Source organism: Malaya genurostris, chromosome 1, assembly GCF_030247185.1.
Source record: "Malaya genurostris strain Urasoe2022 chromosome 1, Malgen_1.1, whole genome shotgun sequence".
Classification (NCBI taxonomy): Eukaryota; Metazoa; Arthropoda; class Insecta; order Diptera; family Culicidae; genus Malaya; species Malaya genurostris.
Genome location: NC_080570.1, coordinates 17,207,876 through 17,234,348, shown reverse-complemented (window position 1 = coordinate 17,234,348; position 26,473 = coordinate 17,207,876). Strand labels below are relative to the sequence as shown.

Sequence of the window (26,473 nt, the reverse complement as noted above, 5' to 3'; positions counted from 1 at the left end):
TCTCCACTTAGGATTCAACAAGCCAGGGAAACCCATCGCAAACACTAAATCCACTTATTTAATTACAATTATCTTTTATTAGTGTCAACATACGAGAGGGTACCCAAGTAGGAACCCCGGTGGTGGTGACCAAACTATTAATTTTTACAACCAACTCCCGTTTAGCCGGACCCGGAGGACATGAGCAAAGGCAAACAAAAGGATTATAAAATGAAAAAAAAAAGACTGTTGCTCGCTCTAGAGAGCTCGGGTGGAACTTGTGGGTGTTGTGGATAAAGTGGATGAAATGAACCGTGTTCCTTCCGTTCGTGTCTCGTGTCGTTCCACCAGGATGAGTCAGGTCAGGTCACCATGGTCACCGCCACCGTAGAGATCACTAAGATAATACTGTTCGTGAACGGGACAGAAAGAGAGAGAGAGTCAGGAACCAGAGGTAGCCGATGATGGAAGATAATTAAAAGTTTATCCTTTTTCACACTCACTCGTGGGCTGGTTGGTTGGCTGTTTGTACCGCAGCTGGGACTTTCCAGGGGAAAATTTAAATTAAAGCACTAAATCCAAGATAAACCAGCATCAGGATCAGTGGGACACATCGCGGCCTACACGGTGAATCTCGCGAAGGAGTGAGTGTCTGTGGAAGGGGGATGGGACGGGACGGGGTCGACACTGCTCCGCAGATACTTACGGAATGTTGCTTAAATGCAGTGTGGAAGACGGTGGATAGATGTTCTGGTAGTTTTTGCTACCCGGCTTCTTGAACCGGTGCAGGGGATTCTGTGCGTAGTCTCGAGTCAGGCCGGCATCCGGCTGGCCCTCCTTCGGCAACTGCACCGCCTGATGCTTGCTGGCCATTACACGGATTGTCTTGTTCCAGATGCGGAGCTTGTCCAAATGGGTCATTGCTGGTGGGTGGGAAGAAGAAAAAATAGTTTTATAGATTAGTAGTTTTGGTATGAGTGAGACAAACAAATTTGTACGTGGTTTGTTATCAGAGCTTTTCTTTGAAATTGTTATTTTTTTATACAAAAATACTAAACTATTTCTCTTATTAAGAGACCCTATTAGGGTTTCCTAAAACTACGATGTAATGTTCAAAACTGCAACACAAGGAAATCACATTTGACCACTTCTCTTTGTGTAAAATGTTAAAGCAGATGCACGAGCTAAGTCAATCATATAAACGGAATATCTTTAGTAGGATCTGAACCGTTGTGAATTTGAAGGGGGAAAATATTTCATTCATGTCTGTTGACTTTGCTTCTGCCAGAGCTTTGGTGTAAGAATCATTCTGCCAAAACTGGAACTTCCAAGTCGGAATCGATAAACCCAATCTTTGCTCCCTTCAAAAAAGAATAGCATTAATAATCCACGTGAAATGCCTCGAGCATGCATACTCGCAATTAGTGTTATCTCTTCTTATATTTGAGCTCACAACTGGAGATTTTATTTTCCAGTTATTTATTTAAAACGGCCTTAGATCCTTGGAGCCAAACAGAACCTGTTTGTTTTGAATATTTTGAGTTATAAATTAAATCACCGCAATGTTTCTTTGTGTTGTTCAGTTTCTTCACCATTCACCTTTTGATTTGACCTTCCACTGATTCATCGTTGTTGATAAACGACGACATTCAAACCTCCGTTTACGAACACCTGTTTTACGTTACCTTTTTTTACCTAACTCTTTGGACCAACTAAGGCTCAAATAACGTAATTTTTTCCGGCTTATTTATTTCCACAATATGGGTATTTTTGGAACAGGTATAAAGAGTAGATTCCGGAAAGTGATGTTTGATTTATTTTGGAAATCCAAAATGATTACTTCCGGTTTATGGATAATCCTTTAAAACCCTTACAACATATCTTCGGTATCTTCGGAACGAATTTGATGAATAAGTGCCGGAAAACAATGTTTAGGATCGTTCCAAAATCCAAGATGGTTACATTCGGTTTATCGAAATTCTTTGAAAACTCTTGCATTATGGGAACTTTGGGAACGCCACACAACGATTTCGAAACCACCTCAAACATTGTTTTCATGCACCAAATCCCAAATCTGTTCCAAAAGTATTCCAATCTTGTAATACTTGGACTTTCTTGAAATACTAATCAACTGGAAGCAGCCATCTTGGATGTCGGCTTGACCCCAATTCGCATTCAGCTCGTCACTGCATTAGCAGATTATGTTGATCTACTAATGCCACCTCGCGGACCAACAGAAAGAATCAGTCCAAAATTTTGGACTTAGAACTGAATTTTGAACTTGGACTTGGATTCTGCGTCTGTGTTCTGAACCAGGATTTTCAGCCTAATCTTGATTCTAAGCTACAATTCGGGATCTTAACCTGGGAATTATGAACAAGACCCGGAATACTGGACCTGAATGTTGAACCAAGATTCTGGACCTGATTTCTAAACCTGAATTCTTAACTTGACTCGGGAAATCTGGACCAGGATTCCTCAACTGAATTCTAAACTTAAATTCGGAACCGAGAACTTAGGACCAGTATTTTGAACCTGAATTTTAATCTTGAAGCTGAACTCGGAGCCTAGACTAGGATTTTGCTTCTGAGTTCCGGACGGACATTCTGAACCGAGATTCTGAATTCTAAACTTACGTTAGGAACCGGAAACTCTAAATTTTGGACCAGAACTTTGAACTTGGAACTGAATTTTGAACTTGGACTTGGATTCTGCTTCTGGATTCTGAACCATGATTTTTACCCTGAATTCTGAATCTGGATGTTAAACCTGAATTCTGAACCTAAACAATGAACCTGGAGCTAAATTCGAAATTCTGAGCCTGGACCTGAATTCTGGACTTGCTTTTGAATTCTGGACCTATTCAGAACCGAAATTCTGTACAGGATTCTGGACCTGAATACTGAGTTCTAAACCGAGAAATTTGAACGTGAACTCTGCACCTGGATCTGAATTATAAACTAAAGTTCGGAGCCGGAAATTCTGAACCTGGACCTAAATTCTGGGCCTGAATCCTAGACCTGAGTTCTGAGTTTGAGTTCTGAACCGGGAATTCTGTCTGAACTTGGATTTTAGACCTGAATTCAGAACCTAAATTATGAACCTGGATCAGAATTCTAACCCTGAACTTAGAACCTCGATTCTTAGTCTGAATTCTGAACTTGAGTTATAAACCGAGAAATCTAGAAGCGGATTCTGCATCAGAACCTGAGTGTCAAACTTGAGTACCGAACTCTGGATCTAAACATGAAATCAGGGTCTGGATTTTGAGGCTAAATTCTAAAACTGAATTCTTCACTTCAGTTCTGAACCGGGACCTGGATTCTCGAAACCTAGAACTCTGAATTAGCATTTTAGACTTGAAATGGAATTTTAAACCAGAACTTGGATTCTGCTTCTGGATTCTGGACCGGAACTTTGAACCGGTATTTTGAGCCTGGATTCAGAACCCGCATTCTAGTCCTGAATTCTGAGCCTAAATTATGAACCTAAATCTGAATTTTAAATCTGAACACGGATTCTGCTTCTGGGTGATGGCATTCTGATTCGAGATTCTGAACCTGAATATTGAGACAGAATTATGAACCTGAAATCTGGATCTAGATTCTGAATATGAATTCTAAAGCTGAGTTATGAACTTGAATTCTGAACTGGGAGTTCTAGAACAGAATTCTTGATCTGAATTTAAAATTTGATTTCTGAACCGGGAATGTTGGATTCTGCTCTTGGACCTTAATTCTAAGCTATAATTCGAAACCGAAAACCCTGGACCTGGACTCGAATTCTGGACTAAGTTTTGAATATGAACCAAGATTCTGGTTCTAGATTCAGGACCGACTTCTGGGATTTTGAACCAGAATTCTATATCCAGAACCTGGATTTGGGACCTAGTCTCGAGTTCTGGATTGGAATTCTGAACCTGGATTCTGGACCTGAAACTGAATTATGGACCTGAATTTTTGGCTTAAATTCTGCACCATGACATAGATCCCGTTTCTTCACAGGAATTCTGAATCAAGACCTAAATTCAGATTCTAGTTTTAGGACTTAGTTCCTGATTCTGGACCTGAACTCAGAACCTAAAATCCGGATCTGCACACATAGTAAAGAATCGTGTAAATTTACATCTCTAAAGATGCACATTGCAGGAGCGTCGCAATTAACTTAAATTTACATCTCAAAGTAAGCAAAAATAAATCATATCATTAATTTTACAGCTAATTTAGCTGAAGTTGACATCAAAACAGACATAATATTTATTATCGGACCAGAATCCAGGACCTCAAACTATATTCTGGAACTTGACCTAAATCCAGATTCTGGACCGGAATTCTGGACCAAAATTCTGAACCTGAATTCGGAACATGAAACTGAATTCTGGACGTAGACTCTGGATTTTGATTCTGAGCCTCGTACTCACTTAAAACTATTATACGGTTCACTTTACACCAGGCCGCAAAGAATTGAAGATTTTGTAGTAGGTAATATAAAGACGAATACGGTTCAGAGATAAGTTATCATCTTTGAAGTACAGTACAAATGTTAACGGTCTTAGATGGCTTCCTTGCGGACTTCCTGGATGATTCGAGGAACTGTTCAAATTCTGATTGCAGAACGACGATTTCTGAGGTTTTTTTTTCTAGCCAACAAAAGGTGTTCGTACCGAATCGAATTCGGTTCAAATCAGTAATCGTGATGTCGTGAATTATATTAAATGTGAAGAAGATCTAATATCTTTTATTAAACTTTCACAAATATTTTCTGGCAAAACTCGCAGAACGGAACGGATTCTGAACATTTTGACCGACCGGCCACGACCAACATTCGAAACGAATCAATTTGATTATTTTTCTCCAACACATAATGAGTTATTAAAACTGAAAACCCGCTCTCGAAACTGCAGTACCCTTAATTAAAAAAAAATTAATTAATTGATTAATTTATGGCATTCGTAAGTGGAGCAATCATATTCACAATTATTTCTCGTTATTGATTAAAACTGACAGGTTTCCCTTGTTTCCCTCGCAGGAAAGAAAATCTACCAAGCGCATGTATGAACCCACTTCCCCACTCTCCACCGCCACCCCCGCTGGGATTTAATCGACAGGAAATTGCGCTTACGCACGGAACGCCGACTGATTTCATTTTACGTCCAACTTACAAATCCCTGAAATCGCGAGCAAGTAATCGACTTTAAGCTGACACGCGGCACTTGAGTGCCGATGCACTTCTCCGCTGACCCGCGGCGGAACCTTGGCGTGCAGCGTAACCGAACAACCGAACGATTGCACCGGAGCGAACGACACGAATCGAAATAAAAAAAATAAATATATAAAACAACAACACAGAATAACCGACAGGAAATTGACTGCGTTACAAAATATTTACCCGCGGGATCGCTGGAATATCCTGGAATGCCCACGAAAAAATCCACCCCTTCCCCCCTTCGGTTCCGGGTGGTTGCGGAGCGAAACTCGCCAGGAACGTGCGACGAAGTTGCATTCTTCGAGCATTCGATTCAGGGTTCGATGGATTTGGCCACCGCACCACGGAAGGCGGCGTCCGCCAGATGTCGGTCCGGCTGCTCGTATTCATTCAATTTTTCCGTTCGGTTGTCCTATTTATTTATCCCGGCACTAGGGCCAGTTGATGTTCGCACAAGGATTCGATTCAAATGGATTAAAAAATGTACGGTGCTTTTTTCTGTGTTATTCCGGTTTCAACAGTTTATTTTTTCATTTTCCGAACAGCCAGTCACCGGCGGCTGGGGTTTTACTGCGCGCTGGAATGGGCATTGAATTAAAATATCGCTGTCAGGATGTTCACTGATGCCATTTTTTCCCGTTCGGTTGTTCCGTGGAAGGTAGAAGTTGTGGTAACAACAACAGAAAAAAAAACATCATACTGTACTATTGTGTTGAAGTTGTTGAAACATTTTGTTTTTTTTTTGTTTTTTTTGCTCCCATAATTTTCTGTTATACGCAGTTATCGGTTTGTGCTCGTGGATTCCGATAACCGTAACCTCGTCGATGACGGAAACTGTAAACCACGATGTGCTTTTTTACCGATATTTTCCAAACCAATTATTTACTAAGGTTGAACAAATCAACACTTTTTAATGCTCAGTCGAACTCCAGTTTGAAATTGACTAGAGTTCTAAAAGCCGTGAAGTCGAGAAACTGAAGCAAATATTGTTAAACAAAAAATGATAGTTCTCTAGGTTCGTTGTACGGTCAATACCGGACTCGAGAACAGTGCCCAGCAGCGGCACAGCAAATGATTAAATTATCCACCTTTCCAAAACATTCCTCCGTGCATGAGAATGTAAAAAAAACCGCTTTATTCACAACCAACTGATTACTTATTTATTATGGGATTTATTGTGTGTACAAAATGAAATAACAACTCCCGAAGGGAAAACGCTGGACTCGAGGTAGGGGGTAGTAGCTTCGAGGCCATGAAGGAACGAACGAACGAACGAGCGAACAAGTGGGCCATACAGAGTCGAAATGTACTATTTTTTTTCTCTTATTTCGGTGGTTTTCTTTCTGCTCTGCTCGGTACTGCTGTTGCTGCTGCTGATGCCATTAATGTAAAAACACAAACCCATCCTGTAAGTCTTCTTCTCCCTCCCCGGGGCGAGAACCACTCCCAGTCGGGAAAAAATGACGATCGTGAAGGGAAGACCCATTCAACAGGCAGAATAAGCAAATTTTCCTACCTTGCCGGTAGTCGCACTTCAGGCGAAAAAAAACGAAGCAAATGCATTCAGCAGAGAACTAGCTTCCCGCATTATAATCTTGCCAATAGTATCCCCGCAACAGGGAATCAAATTGCAGAGTAAGTGAGGGAGAAACCCGGTGCACCTTGAGCGAAAGTTTTTCGCGCTACAACACTGGGACGGACCCCGGACGTTTTTCGTAAGGTAGGCAAATCCAAGCAGAGGGGAGAGGGCGCTATTCAGAGTGGTGATTCTTTTGTGCGGAAGAAAAACTTGTCGAATGACCGGAAAAAATACCTTCTTCTTTTGTTGGACTTCCCCGATTTCGTGGTCCACGGCGTCTGGACACAGGCCGGCCCTTTGAGAGCTGTGACGGCTATTATTATGCAGTAGGAAAGATTTTTGCCACCTTCGGGCAATGAAGGTAACTCAACCGAGCAGCTGGAACGGGCAAAAGTCTGGTGCACGGTGGAACGGTGCATATTTATGACAAGAAAAAAAACGACCACTTTTCTTTCAGTATTTGCACAATGAACAGCGATGTAAATGTTTCGTTTCTCAAATCGGTTCAAATTTACTCATTTAAATCGTTTCCCTCTAAACTCTACTAATTTCCTTAAGTAAGGTAGTCTACTAAGACCCTCACTGTTCGTACTGTAGTTAAACCACATTTTCTGTTCAAGGAAACTTTGAAAAAAGTAATCAATTCACAGAGATAAATGAAGTCGACTGGCATGTCTGGAGTCGCAGAATTGCCCAGTTCAGGAACTAATGTAAGTGAATCGCTTACATCACCGTTGTGCAAAATCGATCGTGGTCAAAGAGTGGAAAAGCAACTCGAATGGTGCCTAAAAAAGTACAGTTGTCCATGCGGTAAGACACAAGCTTTCATAAGGTCAATCACTAGGTTCGGATCTCTTCTGTTAACAACTGGACCGTTAAAACCTAGCGATTAGTCAGAAACGTCCAGAATTGGTCAACCGAAAAGGTGTCGCATTCCATCAGGGCAACGTCAGGCCTCACACACGCCTGTAGTGAGTCGTTGGAATTTCTTGTTTTTTTTAGAAAGGTTAGATGCATCCAACATGAAGATATTTTTCTATGAATTGTAATAACACATGGACTGAAAAGTCCCGGTCCTAACAAAGAGAACACGATTTTTTTTGGTCAAAATTTATTTTATTCATCAACGCAATCTCCATCAAGAACAACATTTCAATATCCCTTTTGTAGAACGATTTATCTTGAGTCTCAAAATAGGCCTCAGTTTCAGCGATAACCGCTTCATTCGAGCGACATTTCTTACCGTCAAGCATTTTTTTCATGTCTGCGAACAGCCAGTAGTCGCTTGGAACCAAATCTGGCGAATACGGGGGATGTGGGAGCAATTCGAAGTTCAATTCATGTAGTTTGCCTTGTGACACGGTGCGTTTGTCTTGATGATACAAAATTTGCGGTCTTTTCTTTGTAATTTCAGCCTTCAAACGCTCCAAATAATATTCACTGTTAATGGTATTTTCTTTTTCAAGATAGTCGATAAATATTACACCACGCACATCCCACAGAATACCGAGGCCATAACCTTTCCAGCCGAATGTTGTGCTTTCGGGCGCTTCACCAGTTGCTGTCCACTCAGATGACGATCGTTTAGATTCCGGAGAGAAGTGACGAATCCATGTTTCATCCATTGTCACATATCGACGCAAAAAATCCGGTTTGTTACGTTTAAACATGACCAAACACTGCTCAGAATCATCAACACGTTCTCATTTTTGGTCAATTAATTAAAACCTAGCGATTGGCAAGAAACGTCCAGAATTGGTCAACCGAAAAGGTGTCGTATCCCATCAGGACAACGTCAGGGCTCAAACATCCCTATAGTGACTCTTTGGAATATTCTGTTTTTAGGAAGGTTAGATGCATCCAACGCGAAGATTTTTTTTAATTTTCATGCTTTCTTAATGATAAGAAATTGGTCTCTGTATAAACTGCTTAAAGCCGACAGAAAACGACAGAAACAAAAAATGAACAATTAGACCAATTTCGAAAGTAGTAAACTTTACGAATAAAAGGTACCGACGGCTACGCAGAATATACCGTCATTGACGACTTGAAACCGGCACGTTCAGGGCAGGAAAATGGAGACTTTATTTAGGGCGAGCTTCTCCTGTAAACGATGTTTTACTTCCCTACATTTCGAGCGTGGCTTCGAAAAAACTGTGGCTTGTTGCATAGTCTTCAATTTCTGTGTAGTTACTATTCTTTTTGCAACCGATTGTGGGAATTTAAAAGGACTGTCAAGTTATAACAAGTGTTATGAACAAATACATAAATTAGATACTGGCACAGTACAAATTTTTTGTAAAAATATCGAGTTGTTCCTGAGATATGGTTGTTTAAAGTTGGACAAGTTTTTTTTAAACTGGTGTGTAACTAAAGAACAGCTTAACCGATTTAAAAAAGATTGTGTCATATTAAAACGTATACAGTACAGTGGACAGAGGTAAACGATGTGCATTGCACAGGCTCGGAAGTTGATTCTGGAACAAACAGTATTACATGTTTTTTTTTGTTTGTTTTTGAGTTCTCTACGAAACGCCGTTTTTTGTTAAAATATTTCTATAAAAAAAACTGTAACAAAATTCGCAATTTTTTTTCGTTAAATTTGTTTAAAAAATGGTTGAATTGAAAATGGTTGTTTACAACGGTAATCCATTCAAAATTGGGAATGGAGTACCGTTGTAAAAAACCATTTTCTATTCAACCCTATTTTTAAACAAATTTAACGATTAACTTATCATTTTGTTACAGTTTTTTGTAGAAATATTATAACAAAAAATGGCGTTTTTCATAAAGAACTCAAAAACAAACAAAAAAAACATGTGATACTGTTTGTTCCAGAATCAACTTCCGAGCCTGTGCAATACACATCGTTTACCTCTGCAAAAATAACATGTCCCACTTCGAGCAACCATATCTCAGGAACAACTCGATAATTTTACATAAAATTTGTACAGAAAAAAACTACATAAAAATTTTAGATTAGGTAGGCTATAGTTTTTAACTACGCTCGGAATGAAGAAACCAAAAATCCCGTTTATAGGAGAAGCTCTTTTAAAAAGCAATTGCAACTTGATCCAAAACAGGTAGATTTGTTTCCACTGAATAAAACCGAACAGTGTAATCTGCAATCAATTCTGTAATGAGAGCAAAGCAATTGAACTTACTAATAACAACTACAACAATATGCACTATGCGGAGCTTGAGCGACCAATTCTGTTTGCTACTCCGCTGCTGATCAGGATTAACTAGAATTGTACAGAGAATTTCCAGATGATCAGACCAGAAACTAGTACTATCAATCTCCCGATGGACCCCAGCTCCTACAAAAAAGTACTATATGGAAAACATCAAGTACAACATACCAGTGTACGTGAAGGATTGTTGTCGTGTGCATAGCCTACACTCAGGCGTCAACGACGAATACATTCGAAAATCCATGTCGCAGTACGAAGATATTATTTTCAGGGAACAGGAAGTGTGTAAAATTTTTCCCCCGTATCTTAAAAGGCGTACGTAAATTTTACACATACGCACAAAGAAACCTATACTTTTTATGTGACATTCGGTCAGGACGTCGGAATTCCATGCAAATCCCTTGTCACCTACAACCATCAACTGGCCACATGTCAATATTACCAAAAAAACTGTTCGTAAGAAACTGAACAAGAAGTTATTTAAGCCCAAGGACAATGTTTCTTCTTTTACATGGGCTCCAATCAGCTCTAGTACTTCCGAGCAGTGCGGTAAAAAATTTTATTTTCCATCGAATATTAGATGGAAATGGAATTTATGGCGATTGACTTTCATTCATTTGACTTTTGTTGCCATACTCAAATGAAGCTCCCAAAATTCATCGTCAATTGAATGATCATACCTAGTCATTAGAAGTTTTGCTTGCTTGAAGTTCACGTGAAATTCAACCAACGAATCGTTTATCAGATAAAATCCATTATCTTCCACCAGAATTAGAAATCATCTCAATCGAAAGACAATCGATATAGGCAATTTTCTTGCTTAGCCTATTCAACGGAAAGACGGTGAGTCACCCGAGTTGGCAGATTCAATGCAAGATTTATCAATCAGTTGTCGTAATATCGACTTCGATCGGGAAGAATCATTAGGGTCGTTGCAATGGTTTAGTACGAAAATATTCGCCTGCAAAGTCTCAGGAAACGGAATGGTTTAATTTCACAAAAGGAACGTAACGCCATGGAATTGGTAATATTCGAGCGAAGCGAACTTAAAATTGAACTAATCCAACCCTTCAATATGCTGTTACGAATCAAATCTTATCTTTTTCATCGTATTTTTAAATATTACGCTCTGGGCAGCCCATGGCCTACAGTGGACCTTTTTACATATTGAGCTCTAGGTGGTCGACTGCCTAGAGCGTACAATAAGCTGTTTGAACAATAGAAACATAACTTTGTTTCCCCGGCAAAAGCCCAAACTAGGATGCAACGGGTGTTTAATAAACATATAAATAAATAAATTGCATAGTAATAAACGATCTCTGATTAGCTAGCAATTTGTGTATTCGACAAATCAGCCTAGATTGACATGTACCGATTCTGACAAAACTACAAAACAGTGTTAAAAAAGAGAAGTCAGTTATTTCCAGTTCTTATTTTTTCCACAGAAACAGAAATTGTTAAAATTGTTTCTTACTATGCTTCAAAAATTCTTTCGAAATTAAAAATATAAAACATGTTCAATTAGAGGCAAAATAATTGTAAATCGATTATTGTCATTGCCGAAACTGGAAGTTTCGATTGAATATTCTCTCCTTCGTTCGCCACCGAGAACGAATGAGTGGAGAAACAAAAACAAAACTCGTTTAGGTTGTTGATTGAATCTTCAATGTTTGCGATCGGGACTGCGATTAACGTTTATTCTTCAGTGAAGTTTTGAACGGGAAAATTTGCTTTGCAAAATGTATCTTTCATTTATAATTTACAGTAAATTGAATGTCGGATATATGAACAAAATCTATCAGAAGGATTTTCTATCATCTGTCAAGAGAGGGTTAATCACAAATAATCAAGAGATGAAACCTTTAAGAGGATTCAATTTGTTTTGCTTTCGGCATAAAGTCTTTAACTAAATTTGAAACAGATTTTAAAAATCCCTTCTGACGTTTCGACATTTTGTCATCGTCTTCATCAGGGATTGCTACCAAAAGTGTATGTTTAAGTATATTTTTGCCCTTACGTGAATACTTACAAAATATTCTGTTTACTAGTCAGCAGAATTTTTTGTTAAAGATAGTAAAGATTCTATTGTCGGTTTTGAACTCATCGGTCAGCTAAAATTAGTCAATACTTTTATATGTTCGCAATATCATAGTTTGAAACAATTCCTAGTGGTGTAATGATGTCTTTCTCATATTACTTATATTTTCAAAAACATTACTAGAAGATTCTGTCAAGATTTTTTTTTAGAAACTTGAATAAAATCAAAAATTTTCTTCGGTTTGAACTACCATAACCTGTTCAATTTGTAAACAGTTATGTCAAGTTAATATCGATTTAAATGTGGCAACCCTGAACGCTATACAAAATTGAACAAAGCGGTGGTGTTTTCGCACCCTCAGTGTTTTCGAAAGAAAGGTACTGAGGACCATCTATGGCGGAGTGCAGATGGAAGACGGAACGTGGAGACGGCGTATGAATCACGAATTGCAACAGCTGCTAGGAGAACCACCCATCGTACGGACAGCTAAAATCGGACGTCTACGATGGGCTGGGCATGTCATAAGGATGTCGGACGACAGCCCAGTGAAAATGGTTCTTGAATCTAATCCGACTGGTACAAGAAGAAGAGGAGCGCAGCGAGCAAGGTGGATCGATCAAGTGGAGGGTGATCTCAGAAGCATCCGTGCCTTGAGTGGCTGGCGACGAGCAACCATGGACCGAGTTATGTGGAGACGTATGCTTGATACAGCAAAGGACACCCCAGGCCTATAGCTGTTAGGTAAGGTAAGGTAAGGTGGTGTTTTCTTCTTCCGTACCAGCACGTACCGGGTTTGCATCAATTTGTATGACAGTTTGAAAGTTTTGATATTCATCGACCTATAATTTCGGATCTGGATGAAATTGCACAATATATTTTAAGACAATGAGAGCTTTAATTGGAATCATGATTTGTGCAAAAACGATTTAACCGTTGCCGAGTAATCGATGTGAGTTCTGTTTTTTGGAGCTTTTCTTCACTATTACCAGTGCTTTCGGAAGCGGAAACCAGGGACTAGTAGTCCCAAAGTAAATTTATATATTCACTAACTAACAAGATCTGCCAACAAGATGAATTCAACAGCAAATTTTAGGAAAATTTGCAAGTCCCTCTTGTGAAATAGCAAATCGCGCTGTAATACCGATGCCGGAAGTCCGATTTAGATCAACTTTTTGCAGACTTTTTAAAAAAATTCTAGAATTTTTATTTGCATCTTAGTTTGTAAAAAATTCGGTAAAGAAAATTTCCGAGAAAATGGATTGTGTATTTTCTCATAGATTTGCACATATTACCTTGTAACTCCGGAACCGGAAGTTGGATAAAGATAAGATTCAATAGCAAGCCATAAGACTTAACAGTTCAACTCAAACGGCGAAGTAGAAAGTCTAACAGTGATACCTAATGGCAAACACTTAGCGATTCAACTTGAACTGCTATGTGGCAAAACTAGTTTCGTTTGAACTGTTTATGCCCTGTTAATGAAAAATTTATTCTTGCCATTTGAGTCTGAATTTTGTCACTACATAATAATTACGCTTCATTTCTGAAGAACAGTTCATCACATCTAAAAGCTCTGAATCAACCAAACCTTTCCATACTTGATCCGACTACTTACCCAAATACGCTTGGTGAGGTTCAGCCATCTGGATGAGTGCTGAATCTTTCTTGTTGTATAGAATCTTTACACGTTGTACATCACCATACACCCCTGTTGGAACGCATCGTCACGGTCGCCATATTGCCATCATTGTTGAGTTGTTGAAATTTACGGAGGAAGAAAAATGAAAATTTATTAGTATTACTCTACTGAACACTGACCTTTCTGCTAAGAATAAAACAAAATTCACAGTAAAAGAACCAACTAAAAATAAAGCCCTTAGACCTAGAGAATCGTATGACAGAAAAAAGTGTAATTTAAACCAGACTATCATATACTTTCCAACTACGGCAATCGCACACACACACACACACACACACACACACACACACACACACACACACACACACACACACACACACACACACACACACACACACACACACACACACACACACACACACACACACACACACACACACACACACACACACACACACACACACACACACACACACACACACACACACACACACACACACACACACACACACACACACACACACACACACACACACACACACGAACGTACAGTGGTGTCCCTCGCAAATTCTGTTAACGATATGAACTTTTACAACAGTTGATCCTCTTTGCTAACATTGTGCGGCGGCGATGAGCCATTCTCAAGCCAAAACCAGATAATAAAAGTAGTTCCAGAAACATCGGAATCTTGTCCCTCCGCTTGCAACTCCACTGGACAGTTGCAGTATGGTAGAACGGTGCGCAAAAGTTATCCTTTCCGTGAATTCTTAATCACCATGGTCCCACGGTAGCACGGTTCACTGGGCGTTTTTCGCGATTCCCGAACTATTTCACCACCGCACTTTTTTACGACAATTTTACGCTTTGCTGTGTCACCAAATACCCAAACCAACTAACCACCGACCGACCGAGCGTGGAAAACCACTTTCAAGGATTTTGTTGCGCTCCAAATAAAGCAACCCAGTGTGTGTATGTGTGTGTGTGTTTGTGTCAGTGCCAGGCCGGGATGGGCGGCCGCCGCGGTGCACGAGGCTCGAGAAGCGGCGAAAATGTGCCTTTTTCCTGAATGTGGCAACAACCACGACGACCAGCATCATATCGCCCCCCTTCTGTGGATGATGATACGACAAGGATGATGATAGACCGCAAGCAACGTCACAACAGGCAACAGCAACAGTAGCACAGTAGCAACATTTTCGACAGCTCAAAAGAGTTGCGGTTTGCCCACCTTTTAGGCGCAAATGTGTTGTCTCATGGCTGCCTCTTCGGCCCAGGTGTGCGCGCAAACAAGTGTAGCAAGCGATAAAAATTGCTGTGGTTTTACAGGATCCCGGTTCCCGATTGACGTCAGATCCTATCCACAGCCAGGCTGGATGAGTTTGTAATATGTGTTGGACGGGGGGTAATGATTTTCAGAAAATAGCTCCTCTTGAGCATCGATCGGTTTAAGTAGCACCTCTCGGCCCTTCTATTGTTCGGCAAACGACAATAATAATAAATGACTAAGTAGAATTATCTAAATGAATATTGAATAAACTTGCAGGATTTTACGGCTCGAAAGTTCAAAGTAACGGTCCAACTAGTTGGAATTAATCCGATTTCACCCGGAGCCGGTTTTCAATCATATAATTACTTGAAAAGTGCATTTCTCCTCGTCGCTCTAAGCTGCTTTAGAAACACTTGACTGCCTCCGTGAGTGCTTTGCTTCTTTACCGAAAAGTTTACTCCGTCGAAATTACGAAGATTCATTTCGAAACTGATTGAAACATCACTCGGCTTTAAATTTTCCCAAAGTAAGTTCCCGGAAGCCATCGCTCAGCTCTTACTAATTGAGCAATTCTAGCGACCCGAAGCGGAATGATATTTTCAATTAAATTCAGCTGAAGTCACTGAACTAGCATCTCTTCTTCGGTCAGTGACGGAAAAGAATATTGAATTTTATACTCACCTACCTGCCCGGGAGCTCGCATAGTTCCCGAGGAAATGGCTTGAAATGGCGATCCCCCATCGTAAATAATCTCTTCTCCCATTCCAACCCCAGGAATTCACCACCTATCGATGCCATCCGGGGGCCAACCGGTGTCGCGAAGATGTAATCCCATTGAGTCATATTTCTTCGCCTCGCCGTCGGTGGCTGGCCAAATATTGACTCTCATTCAGCCACCACATGAGCTTCCCACAGACACAAAAGAAATATAAAAAAGAAAAAAAACTGTTTCCCGACCAAAAGCATTCAGAGGCAGGGGTCGAATATTGTTCGTTGCCTGACCGGCGACCGTCCTCCTCAGTCAAGATCTTTGGCTCCTTTGGAAACCTGCGGACGGGGAGATGCCAAAACGGAGTACGTCGTAAATAAAAGTACATATAAATCTATTGCTTTATTTGTCAAAGAATTCCACGTCTTTTCACTGTCCTCGGCCTGTGAGGAAAGAAAGCGCAAAAGTATCGAACATCGACGTTTCCTGTAAATAACTACCATCGGACGGCTTTAGGATCTTCTTCATTTTTCCAGCATATGTCGAATCATCTTTCATGACTGGGTGGATGCGTGTTGCGCGTGGTTGCAGGAGTGTGGAAATGACTCGTCATTTTGTAGCCCATTCCGTTTACCACCGTAGTACTTCAAAGAACACTCGTCATTCCCTCGAAAGCATTAAATTTCGATCCGATTTATCGGAAAAATCTCTCCGTAAGAGAAGCGGTACAAGATGCTCCCATTTCGATATAAAAAAGTTTAATCGCGAAATCGATGAAATGATCCTAATCGAAAATCTTAGCCTCGAGGTTACCACCTGGAAGCACTTTTATTCGTTTTGTATATCAATGACCTAACACGATGGATTGATGGTACAGATAAAATAAAAGATGTTCACCGTTAGATTCTGGTCAGGTCATGGAAATAGTCATTCGTTGTCCCTAATTTGTTGTTAACTTAAACAGATAGAAAAAATTGGAACAAGTTTCACATTTCACGATTTCTTTCTTCTGGTACTGAGAATACAGATTTTACTTCACAAAAAACAAATTCTTTAAGGAACGGGTAGGGTTGAACACTTTTAAAAAATCATTTTTTTTTATTCTTTGTATTTTCTTATAGTAAAATATTTCGAGAATATTCTGTGAAATTTTCAAGGCTATCGGAACAAAACTCAGGAAGTTATGGACCTTTATCTTTGCTTACTCATACTGCGAAGAAGTAAGAGCTTGGCGAACATGTCCAAGATTTCTGCTTTGATTGATTAAAAAACTTGACAAAATATTCTTGAAATGTTTCATTATACCAAAATACAAAAGAAAAAATATGATTTTATGAGAATGATAGAGCCTACGAGCTCCCTAGAGTAATAAATTGATTCCTTCGATTTTATAGACAAAATACTTTAAACGCGTTTTTCCCGAAAGCAGGTTTTGAAAGTCCATGTCCATCTTCATACAAAAACTACTGCACCAATATTCAATTCTCAAAAATATCTCTTCCCCGACTTATTTCTCGATACTTTTCAACGAAAAAATTACAAAATGATGTTTTTTTTTTTTCATTATTCAGACCCTACCACCCCCTTCGAAAATATTAATGTTATAAGGGGGCATGCATTACCCCTAAACTGTTGTTAGCATACTCAATTTGGCCCGCTGTGGCATGACCCATTTGGTTAAATTATACTCAGGTATACTCAGTGACTTGACAGAAAGCTTCTTTTCAATTAGAATAGATAGGCCTCGGCACGAATTGCAATCAAAAATTTTGAACATGTTTTAAAAAACCGAAGCTTTTTAGTAGTGAAAATTGAGTTTGTTGATAAAAATGAAACTTGCTGAATTCTTCTACAAATGGAAAATCGTCCATCAAACTTCGAAACACTAACAATAATTAGGTTTTCAACATACTCGTTATTTTTCCCAAAAAATTGAGTTTTGAAAGGGGTCATACAATGGCCCTTATTTCTACATTAGATCACTCAGCACTAGAAAATATACATGCTATCGTTTTTTCATAAATGAGAAACACCTCAACAAACTTCCAAACACAAATTCAGTAGTCTTTCGATTGACAATTATAAGGGGGCATGTATTGCTCCTAATTTGTTGTTAGCATATAAAATTTAACCTCTAGTAAAATTATTATGCATTTGACGATTTAGGTTCTGTTCGGAACAGGTAAGCCACGCGAAACGTTTTGCAATAAAAAATTCGAAACAAGTTTCACAAAATAAGCGGTACTAAAATGGTACTAAAAACGAGTTTTAAGCTCACTAAAACCATGAGCATTTATACTTGCTATCGTTTTTTCACAAATGTAAAACAGTTCAACAAACTGCCAAACACAAATTCACTAGTCGAATGAAACAGTTTATTATTTCCGAAAAGAATAAAATTATAAGGGGGCATACATTGCCTCTAATTTATTGTTAGCACACTCAATTTGACCTTCAGTAGAATTACCCATTTGGTTAACTTAGGTTCTGTTCAATTAGAATAGGTAGGCCGGGGAACTTTAGAACAACATTCACAAAAACCGAGATTTTTTCAGCAGAGAAACCCGAGTTTACCGCTCACTAAAACATGCGGCCGTTTTTTCACAAATGTGGAAATTAGTCCAGTAACCTTCCAACCACAAATTCATTAGATTTTTAACAAAACGGTTCTTTTTTTCAGAAAAGTTGAACATCAGAAGGGGTCATGCAATGCCCCTCATTTCTACATCACATTACTCATCACTAAAAAATATGCTCTTTTACATGTTGTTGTTTTATTTTCATATATGGAAAATAGTCCAACAACTTTTCAAACATAAATTTACTACTCTTTCGAATGAAACAAATTTGTTTTCCGAAAATTTTGAAGTAATAAGGCGCTAGTATTCATTGATTCTAAATTTGTTGTTAGCACACTGAATACGACCTTTAGTAGAATTACCAAATTGGCTGAATTATTTTCAGCGACTTAGATTCTGTCTAGGACAGATAAGCCGCGGATGGTATAACAATAAAAATTTTGGAACGAATTTCATAACAAGTTTTCAGCTTCATAAAAAATGCTTTTATTTGTACTATCGGTTTTTTTCACACATTGAAAATGCTCTAACAAGCTTCCAAACACACTTTATTAGGCTGTCGAATGAACAAAATTATTTTCCCAAATTTTTTAAAATTATAATGGGGCATACATTACCCCTAGTGTGATGTTAGCACATTCAATTTGACCTTAAGTCGAATGATCAACTTGGCTAAATTAAATTCCGCGAAATAGATTCTGTTCAGAAATAGGTCAGCCGCGGAACTTATTGCAATCAAAAGTTTAGAAAAGGTTTAACAAAAACCAAGATGTTTTTAGCAGTGAAAATAAAGTTAGTTGTTCACTAAAACATGCTGTCAATTTCTACATTACATGAATCATCACTAAAATATGCCTTTACACACGCTTTCGCTTTTTTTATGGAAAAAAGTCTAGCAAACTTCTCCACATACATAAATTGATTAGTTTTTCTCAAAAACCGTTTTTTCTCGAATAATCGTAAAAAAGGTGGTGAAACATAACCCCTAATTTTCATGTTTCAGTAGCATGACACAATTTGCCAAAATAATATTCAGCGTTTTAGATTCCGTTAAATTAGAACGGCTTGGAAAGTATCGTTTTTTTTTAACAAATGGAAAACATTTCAACAAACTTCGAAACACAAATTCATTAGTTTCCCAAAAATCGGTTCTTTTTGCGAAAAGTTGATCATTAAAAGAGTTCATGCATTGCCCCTTATTTCTGTTTAGCACACTCATTTCGACCTTCAGTAGAACTCTGAAAGTATTACAATTAGAAACTAAGAACACATTTCACATAAACAAAATTTTAGTAATGAATATCGAGTTTATAGCTCACTAAAACATATACTTTCATACATACTGTCATTTTTTTGTTTCAAAAATGATAAACTGATTTTTGAACAAACCAACACGGTTATTATAGGCTAGTCGAAAATTGAAAGAGGTCATGACTAACCTTTATCATTAGCACACTTTAGACCTTTAGGAAAATGAATTGCCCATTTGACTAAATGATATAAATTAACTTAGAACTAAATGCAATCAAAATTTGGAACATTCTTTACAACAATGATTTTAAATTTCAATGAACAGTCCAACAAACTTCCAAATACGAATCCATTAGAAAAAAAAAGAATATTTTTCCAAGAATTCGACCATTAAAAAGGGGTCATGCATTGCTCCTCATTTATTGTTAGCACAATCAATCAGACTTTTAGTAAAAAAATTCATTTGGTCACATATTTTACACATTTTATTCAGTGACTTAGTTTCTGTTCAATTAGAACAAGTATCCCACGAAACGTGTTGCAATCCAAAAATCACACAGTTTTTCACTACAAAATTTTTCTAGTAGTCAAAATCGAGTTAGTAATTTACAAAAAGGATACTTTTATTCTTGCTGTACTAAATGGACAACAGTCAAACGGAACAGTTTATTTTTCCGAAATAAAAAACAAAACATGTAAGGGGCATGCAATACCTCTAATCTATTGTTATCACATTCAGTTTGACAATTTGAAATTTAATTATTCACCCGAACAGTCGAGAAATAACCCAGAAATTAATTTTTGTTTTCAATTCACGTTTTCTTCAATTAAAAAGTGGATCAAACTTTTAAAAAATTTGCGAACATTTTATAATTTACAATAATTTCCAACTCGAATCTAGAGTTACATTTGAACTGCAAGTGCACTGACGACTCGAAAACGAAGTGGAAGGATAACTAAAGACAGCTAGAATTGATTTGTGCCAAGCAACAAACTCTGACTTGAAAGCTTGTAGAAAACCTAGCACAAATTTATTAGGCTTTTGAAAAAATCAGTTTATTTTTCCGAAAAACTAAAAATTATATGAGATCAAGTAATTTGTTTAAAGTCTGCAGCGGAATGAAAAAAATGCGAATCATGAAAATCTCCAGAAACAGTACTCGAACCAGCAATCTTCTTTAATTTCATTAAAATTATTCCACCAATGGAACTACTTTGGATGTGTTAAAAAAATCAGAAGGCAGCTCTATTGAACAGAACTTCGCACATATTCAAACTTTGCACGGCAAGTTAGCACCAATAAGCCATATCTAGTCAACCATCTAATGCATCTTCAATTCCTAACTGGGTAATGATATACAAGATTTCATTGGGTCTCTCTTACGGTTGGTTTCATCAGTTTTTTCATCAACTTTATGCTAGTGCAGGGTAGTTCAATTGGCAGAATGATTTCCCCGGATAGGAGCTAGCTACGGGTCCAAGTCCCGTCTCTGCGGTAGCCTGTTTTCCTCGTTAGGCAGCTCTACGTCTTAACAATACCACTAATCTTAGGCTTTTTGAACCTTGTATTCAAGTAGTAGACCTTCTGTTAAGGCAAAATTTGAAAATTGTGTAAGCGAGGAGTGCTAGGAGTGTTGAACATATGTAAATTGTTCCGTTTCAATTTGCTGTAAGTTAAATCTGAATAAATATGTGATTATTAAAATCACATCATTGACATACACTAAAAATATACACGATCCGAGGGACGGTCTTTATGTGACACCGACACCAGGTTAAGCTGCGACAGCCTGACAATCTGAAGAAACTAATTTCTAACGTCGTAAGATTTCCCCCGAACTGCTTTGTGCTACAGATTTCCCCAACCGTTAGAATGATATCCTTGTTTCCCGGTCAACCAACCGGCTGGGCAAATTCCTTCCGGAAATCACCGAATCTGCTCACAGCTCAGGCACATCAAAATAGTCTCGAGACACAGCACAGAACCGACACACGTTCGCCCGAATAATCCTCTAATGGGAAGCCTACATCAGTTCGGGTGGAAACAAAACAAAACAAAACGTAAAAAATAAGGAAAACATCATAACCGTAAATAGCAGACAAAGGTAGGATTACCGTGCGAGGCTCCCACCAGCATTCCACATACATCCATCGGTGCCATTCATTCGCTAAAATTAGCTTACAGCTGAAGCCGGTTTTCTATTCCATTATAATTCCCATCTTCCCAGAAGTGTTCCGGTTCCGTTCAGGGGTGGGGGTTCGTTGCGGAAAAACGCGAAAGTGAAAGTGTAGGGAACAGCCTCCTTGCCATATAGAAAATATGGAGCTCTACATTTGCTCTCTCTCTCTCTTCCTAATCCCAAAGATGCACAGCGGCAGCATCCGTTTGGCTTCCCCGGTTTCCATTCTCGTATTGAAAGAAAGGTAAAACAAAAGGTAGGATTTGCACTGCTTCTTCAAGAAAATGGGAAAATTTCATCTTCAAGGGATGTATCAGTCGAATGAAGAAGCAACAGAGTGGTGCTTCTAATTGATTGAGGCATTTCCGTTTCGTCCTTCCGAAGAAGAGGAGGGTAGCTGGCTAGGGAAACCGACGTAGAAAGTCAAACACTAATGGAAGCTGGGATTAAATCCTCACCTGGCGCTGGCTCTGAGTTCAGTTCAGTCTTGGTGAAAAACTCCGGTTGTGATTGATTGGATGCAGAGGCGCAGAACCGATACGAAAGCCAATTGACTTTCAAGATGATTTCTTCTACGGATTCGAACGGCATACCGTTCACTGTAATCCTCCGATACAGCCCGAGAACGGTATAAGCTGACTAGTCAAAATCTGCTAATGGATATTCTTTTCATTAGTTTCGCAACGAACATACGTCCGAAATCGTAGAAGTGTGTCCTCCTAGCCAAACCCATTTCACTTTCGTTTGTCTTCGAAAGAACTAACGATTATGGCCATTCCGGAAATATGGGACTACAATTATCGCTAGCTCTCAAGGAAATGGCCCCGAAGTAAGCTTTCCCCTTGTACTCGACAGAGAGAAAGAGAGAGAGAGAGATCAACAAAGTTGACAGCCACTTACCATATCCGTTCGGTTGATGGGCGAAACTTTAGGCAGTTTTTTTTATGAACCCCATGTTCCTAGGTGGGCTTTTACTTTCAATCCTCTGCCACGTAATTCGGCTGTTCCGGAAGGATATGCGCGGATGAGTGTGTATGTGTGCGTACGTGCGTGTTTAGTTAAAGTTTTATCCATTTACTTTCTGCACCACTCGAATAAGGTTGTTGTTGATTTTGTGGAATTATGGCGTGATGACAGACAAGCATTACAAAATTTGGATTTCTGGACTTTTGGACTCTTGAATTTCTGGACTTTTGGACTCTTGGATTTCTGGACTTTTGGACTCTTGGATTTCTGGACTTTTGCACTCTTGGATTTCTGGACTTTTGGACTCTTGGACTCTTGAACTCTTGAACTCTTGAACTCCTGAACTCCTGAACTCCTGAACTCCTGAACTCCTGAACTCCTGAACTCCTGAACTCCTGAACTCCTGAACTCCTGAACTCCTGAACTCCTGAACTCCTGAACTCCTGAACTCCTGAACTTCTGAACTCCTGAACTCCTGAACTCCTGAACTCCTGAACTCCTGAACTCCTGAACTCCTGAACTCCTGAACTCCTGAACTCCTGAACTCTTAATTCTTGAACTCTTAAACTCTTGAACTGTTGAACTGTTGAACTGATGAACTCCTGAACTCATGAACTCTTGAACTCTTGAACTCTTAATTCTTGAATTGTTGAACTGTTGAACTGTTGAACTGTTGAACTGTTGATCTGTTGAACTCTTGAACTCTTGAACTCTTGAACTCTTGAACGCTTGAACTTTTGGACTCTTGGACTCTTGGACTCTTGGACTCTTGGACTCTTGGACTCTTGGACTCTTGGACTCTTGGACTCTTGGACTCTTGGACTCTTGGGCTCTTGGGCTCTTGGACTCTTGGACTCTTGGACTCTTGGACTCTTGGACTCTTGGACTCTTGGACTCTTGGACTCTTGGACTCTTGGACTCTTGGACTCTTGGACTCTTGGACTCTTGGACTCTTGGACTCTTGGACTCTTGGACTCTTGGACTCTTGGACTCTTGGACTCTTGGACTCTTGGACTCTTGGACTCTTGGACTCTTGGACTCTTGGACTCTTGGACTCTTGGACTCTTGGACTCTTGGACTCTTGGACTCTTGGACTCTTGGACTCTTGGACTCTTGGACTCTTGGACTCTTGGACTCTTGGGCTCTTGGACTCTTGGACTCTTGGACTCTTGGACTCTTGGACTCTTGGACTCTTGGACTCTTGGACTCTTGGACTCTTGGACTCTTGGACTCTTGGACTCTTGGACTCTTGGACTCTTGGACTCTTGGACTCTTGGACTCTTGGACTCTTGGACTCTTGGAATCTTGAACTATCGACTCTTGAACTCTTAGATAATTAGATCCCTGAAGTCCTGGAATCTTGAGCTCTTGGAATTTGAGCTCTTAGACACTAGGACTGATGGACTCTTACACTTTTGGACTCTTGAATTATTAGGGCCTCTTGAACTTTTGAACTCTTGGACTCTTGGACTCTTGGACTCTTGGACTCTTGGACTCTTGGACTCTTGGACTCTTGGACTCTTGGACTCTTGGACTCTTGGACTCTTGGACTCTTGGACTCTTGGACTCTTGGACTCTTGGAATCTTGAACTATCGACTCTTGAACTCTTAGATTATTAGATCGCTGAACTCCTGGAATCTTGAGCTCTTGGAATTTGAGCTCTTAGACACTTGTACTCTTGAAAACTAGGACTTATGGACTCTTACACTTTTGGACTCTTGAATTATTAGGGCCTTAGAAACTTCGATTCTTGGACTGTCTTGGACTCTTGAACTCTTGGACTCTTGGACTCTTGAACTCTTCGACTTTAGAACTCTTGGACACTTGGACTGTTGTACTCTTGTACTCTTGTGCTCTTGGACTCTTGGACTCTTGGACTCTTGGACTCTTGGACTCTTGGACTCTTGGACTCTTGGACTCTTGGACTCTTGGACTCTTGGACTCTTGGACTCTTGGACTCTTGGACTCTTGGACTCTTGGACTCTTGGACTTCTTGGATTTTTAGGTTCTTGGACTTTTGAATTTGTGAACTCTTGGATTCTTGAACTCCTAAACTTTGAGCTTTTGACTCTTGACCATTTGGACTCTAGAAATTTACGGTATTCTCAAAAGTCTTGGAGTTTTGAACACAAAGATTCGTAAGTTTTTTAACTGTTCTACTTTTGGAATCATGAAGTTTTGAATCTTGAATTTGTTGGCTGTTGGACTCTAAAACGATTGATTTTTTCGACTCTCGGGTGCTAAAATTCTTGGAATTTGGACTCGAATTTTTGGTCTCTGGGACTCCTGAAATCGTATATTCGTGAATTCTGGAACTCCCAAATTTGAACTCTTTGACTGATTGATTCTATGATTAACAGGCTCTTGTATTTTTTAACCTTTTGATTCCCAACGGAAATCTCAGATTTCACGTCCGATTACCAAAAAGCTAAGTAAGAATAAATTTCGCTATGTTCCAGTAGAAAAGACTTCAAATTTCAATATTTCATTCGTAATTGACTAACTCGATTGATGAGGAAAATCAGTTGTTCTACTTATATAGGAAGTACTTATGGATATGAATGGACCAGTTATGGATTTTGAAATTCTACTAAAATTTATTTCTTGCATCGGTGCTTCACAATCTAGTTTTTCTTAATTTTTATTACCATTTACGACCTCAGTTAGAAATTCTTAGGTAGACTTTCCTACGTTTCGGCCGTTTCCTAGGTCATTTTTCAGTGCACTAATTTTTTTAAGTACACAAAAAACGACCGCAAACAACAGGAAATCGATTTCGATCGATTCTCTTATCAGCAATCAGCACAGATTGGCACCAGGATTGTAAAAGGAAGTTATCATCGATAAATCGCATGTAAAACAGAGGTCACAAATGACTGCCTTATCTGATATCTATCACGGTCACCTAGTTCAGTTATATCTTCAACTTTGAAGGAGTTTTGAAGACCGAGACCGATAAATCAAATAAAAAAAACAAAAAGCTACACGAGCCTGTCTTGAAAAAAGATCCAAATTCGGTTATGTCTCTAACATTGCTATTAGCAATTTGGATGGTAAAGGAATGAAGTCAGCGGAAGTAAATTTGAAGAATTATGATGGAAAATATCACCGCTTAATCACATGAAAATCAAAGGTTTCACGTGATTGCCTTGAATCAAAAGTGAAAGTCTGATATTGATATGAATTCGTGATCATTCAGTTCGGTTGTATCTTTAACATTGTCTTTAACAGTTTGAAGCATTGAAATCGGAAAACATCATCGGTAAACAACATGAGCAACAGAAGTTACAAGTGCCTACCTTGAGGAACATCAAAAGTGAATGTCTGGTAGTAAAAAAAACTCTAGCGAATGTAATTTATCATGTACTTTACTGTATATAAGCGAAATACTGCATGATTCTTAAGTTCTAATTTCGATTAATAACAGCTTTGCTATTGGTCGATGGCGAATAGTGTCGACACCAGCATCTAAATTTGAATAAAAATAAGTATTCAACAAAAAAATACATGATTTAGCAAGCAATATGTACCAGCAGATAGTATAAACAACAGATGATATCAATCGATCAACGTAGGTTTTTTTCGTTCACCTTGGACTGCGAAAACAGATGGCTTCCCACCATTGTACTAGGATATTTTGACCCGGGCTTCCAGTTTACCACAGATTTTGAGCTCCGACAAAATTGCATCTTCGCTGTTTTTTATTCTTTTCTTCTCATTCAGTGGTTCCTTTAGCGGAATTTATCATAAATTTCCATTTCCCGGTACAACCGGAGAGAAGTCACACATACTGCCATTAGCTTCCGCGTGTTCGGAAAGGTACAAATAAAAATTTTCCCGTTTTGTCGACTCCGCGTCTTCTCAGATGGACCGAAAAAAAAGACAC

At 39.1% G+C, this 26,473-nt stretch overlaps 1 protein-coding gene across 13 annotated transcripts in view; it reads right to left on the bottom strand.

Moving 5' to 3' along the window:
• LOC131433671 (polypyrimidine tract-binding protein 2) overlaps nt 1-26,473 on the bottom strand; it is a 728,003-nt gene that overhangs the window by 14,575 nt on the left and 686,955 nt on the right. For all 13 annotated transcript variants that reach the window (XM_058600233.1, XM_058600259.1, XM_058600249.1 and 10 more), the window contains 2 exons: nt 13,611-13,703; nt 686-902 (listed from right to left, as the gene is read on the bottom strand). In XM_058600233.1, coding sequence (XP_058456216.1) covers nt 686-902; nt 13,611-13,703 — 310 coding nt within the window. The remainder of the gene's footprint in view (nt 1-685; nt 903-13,610; nt 13,704-26,473) is intronic.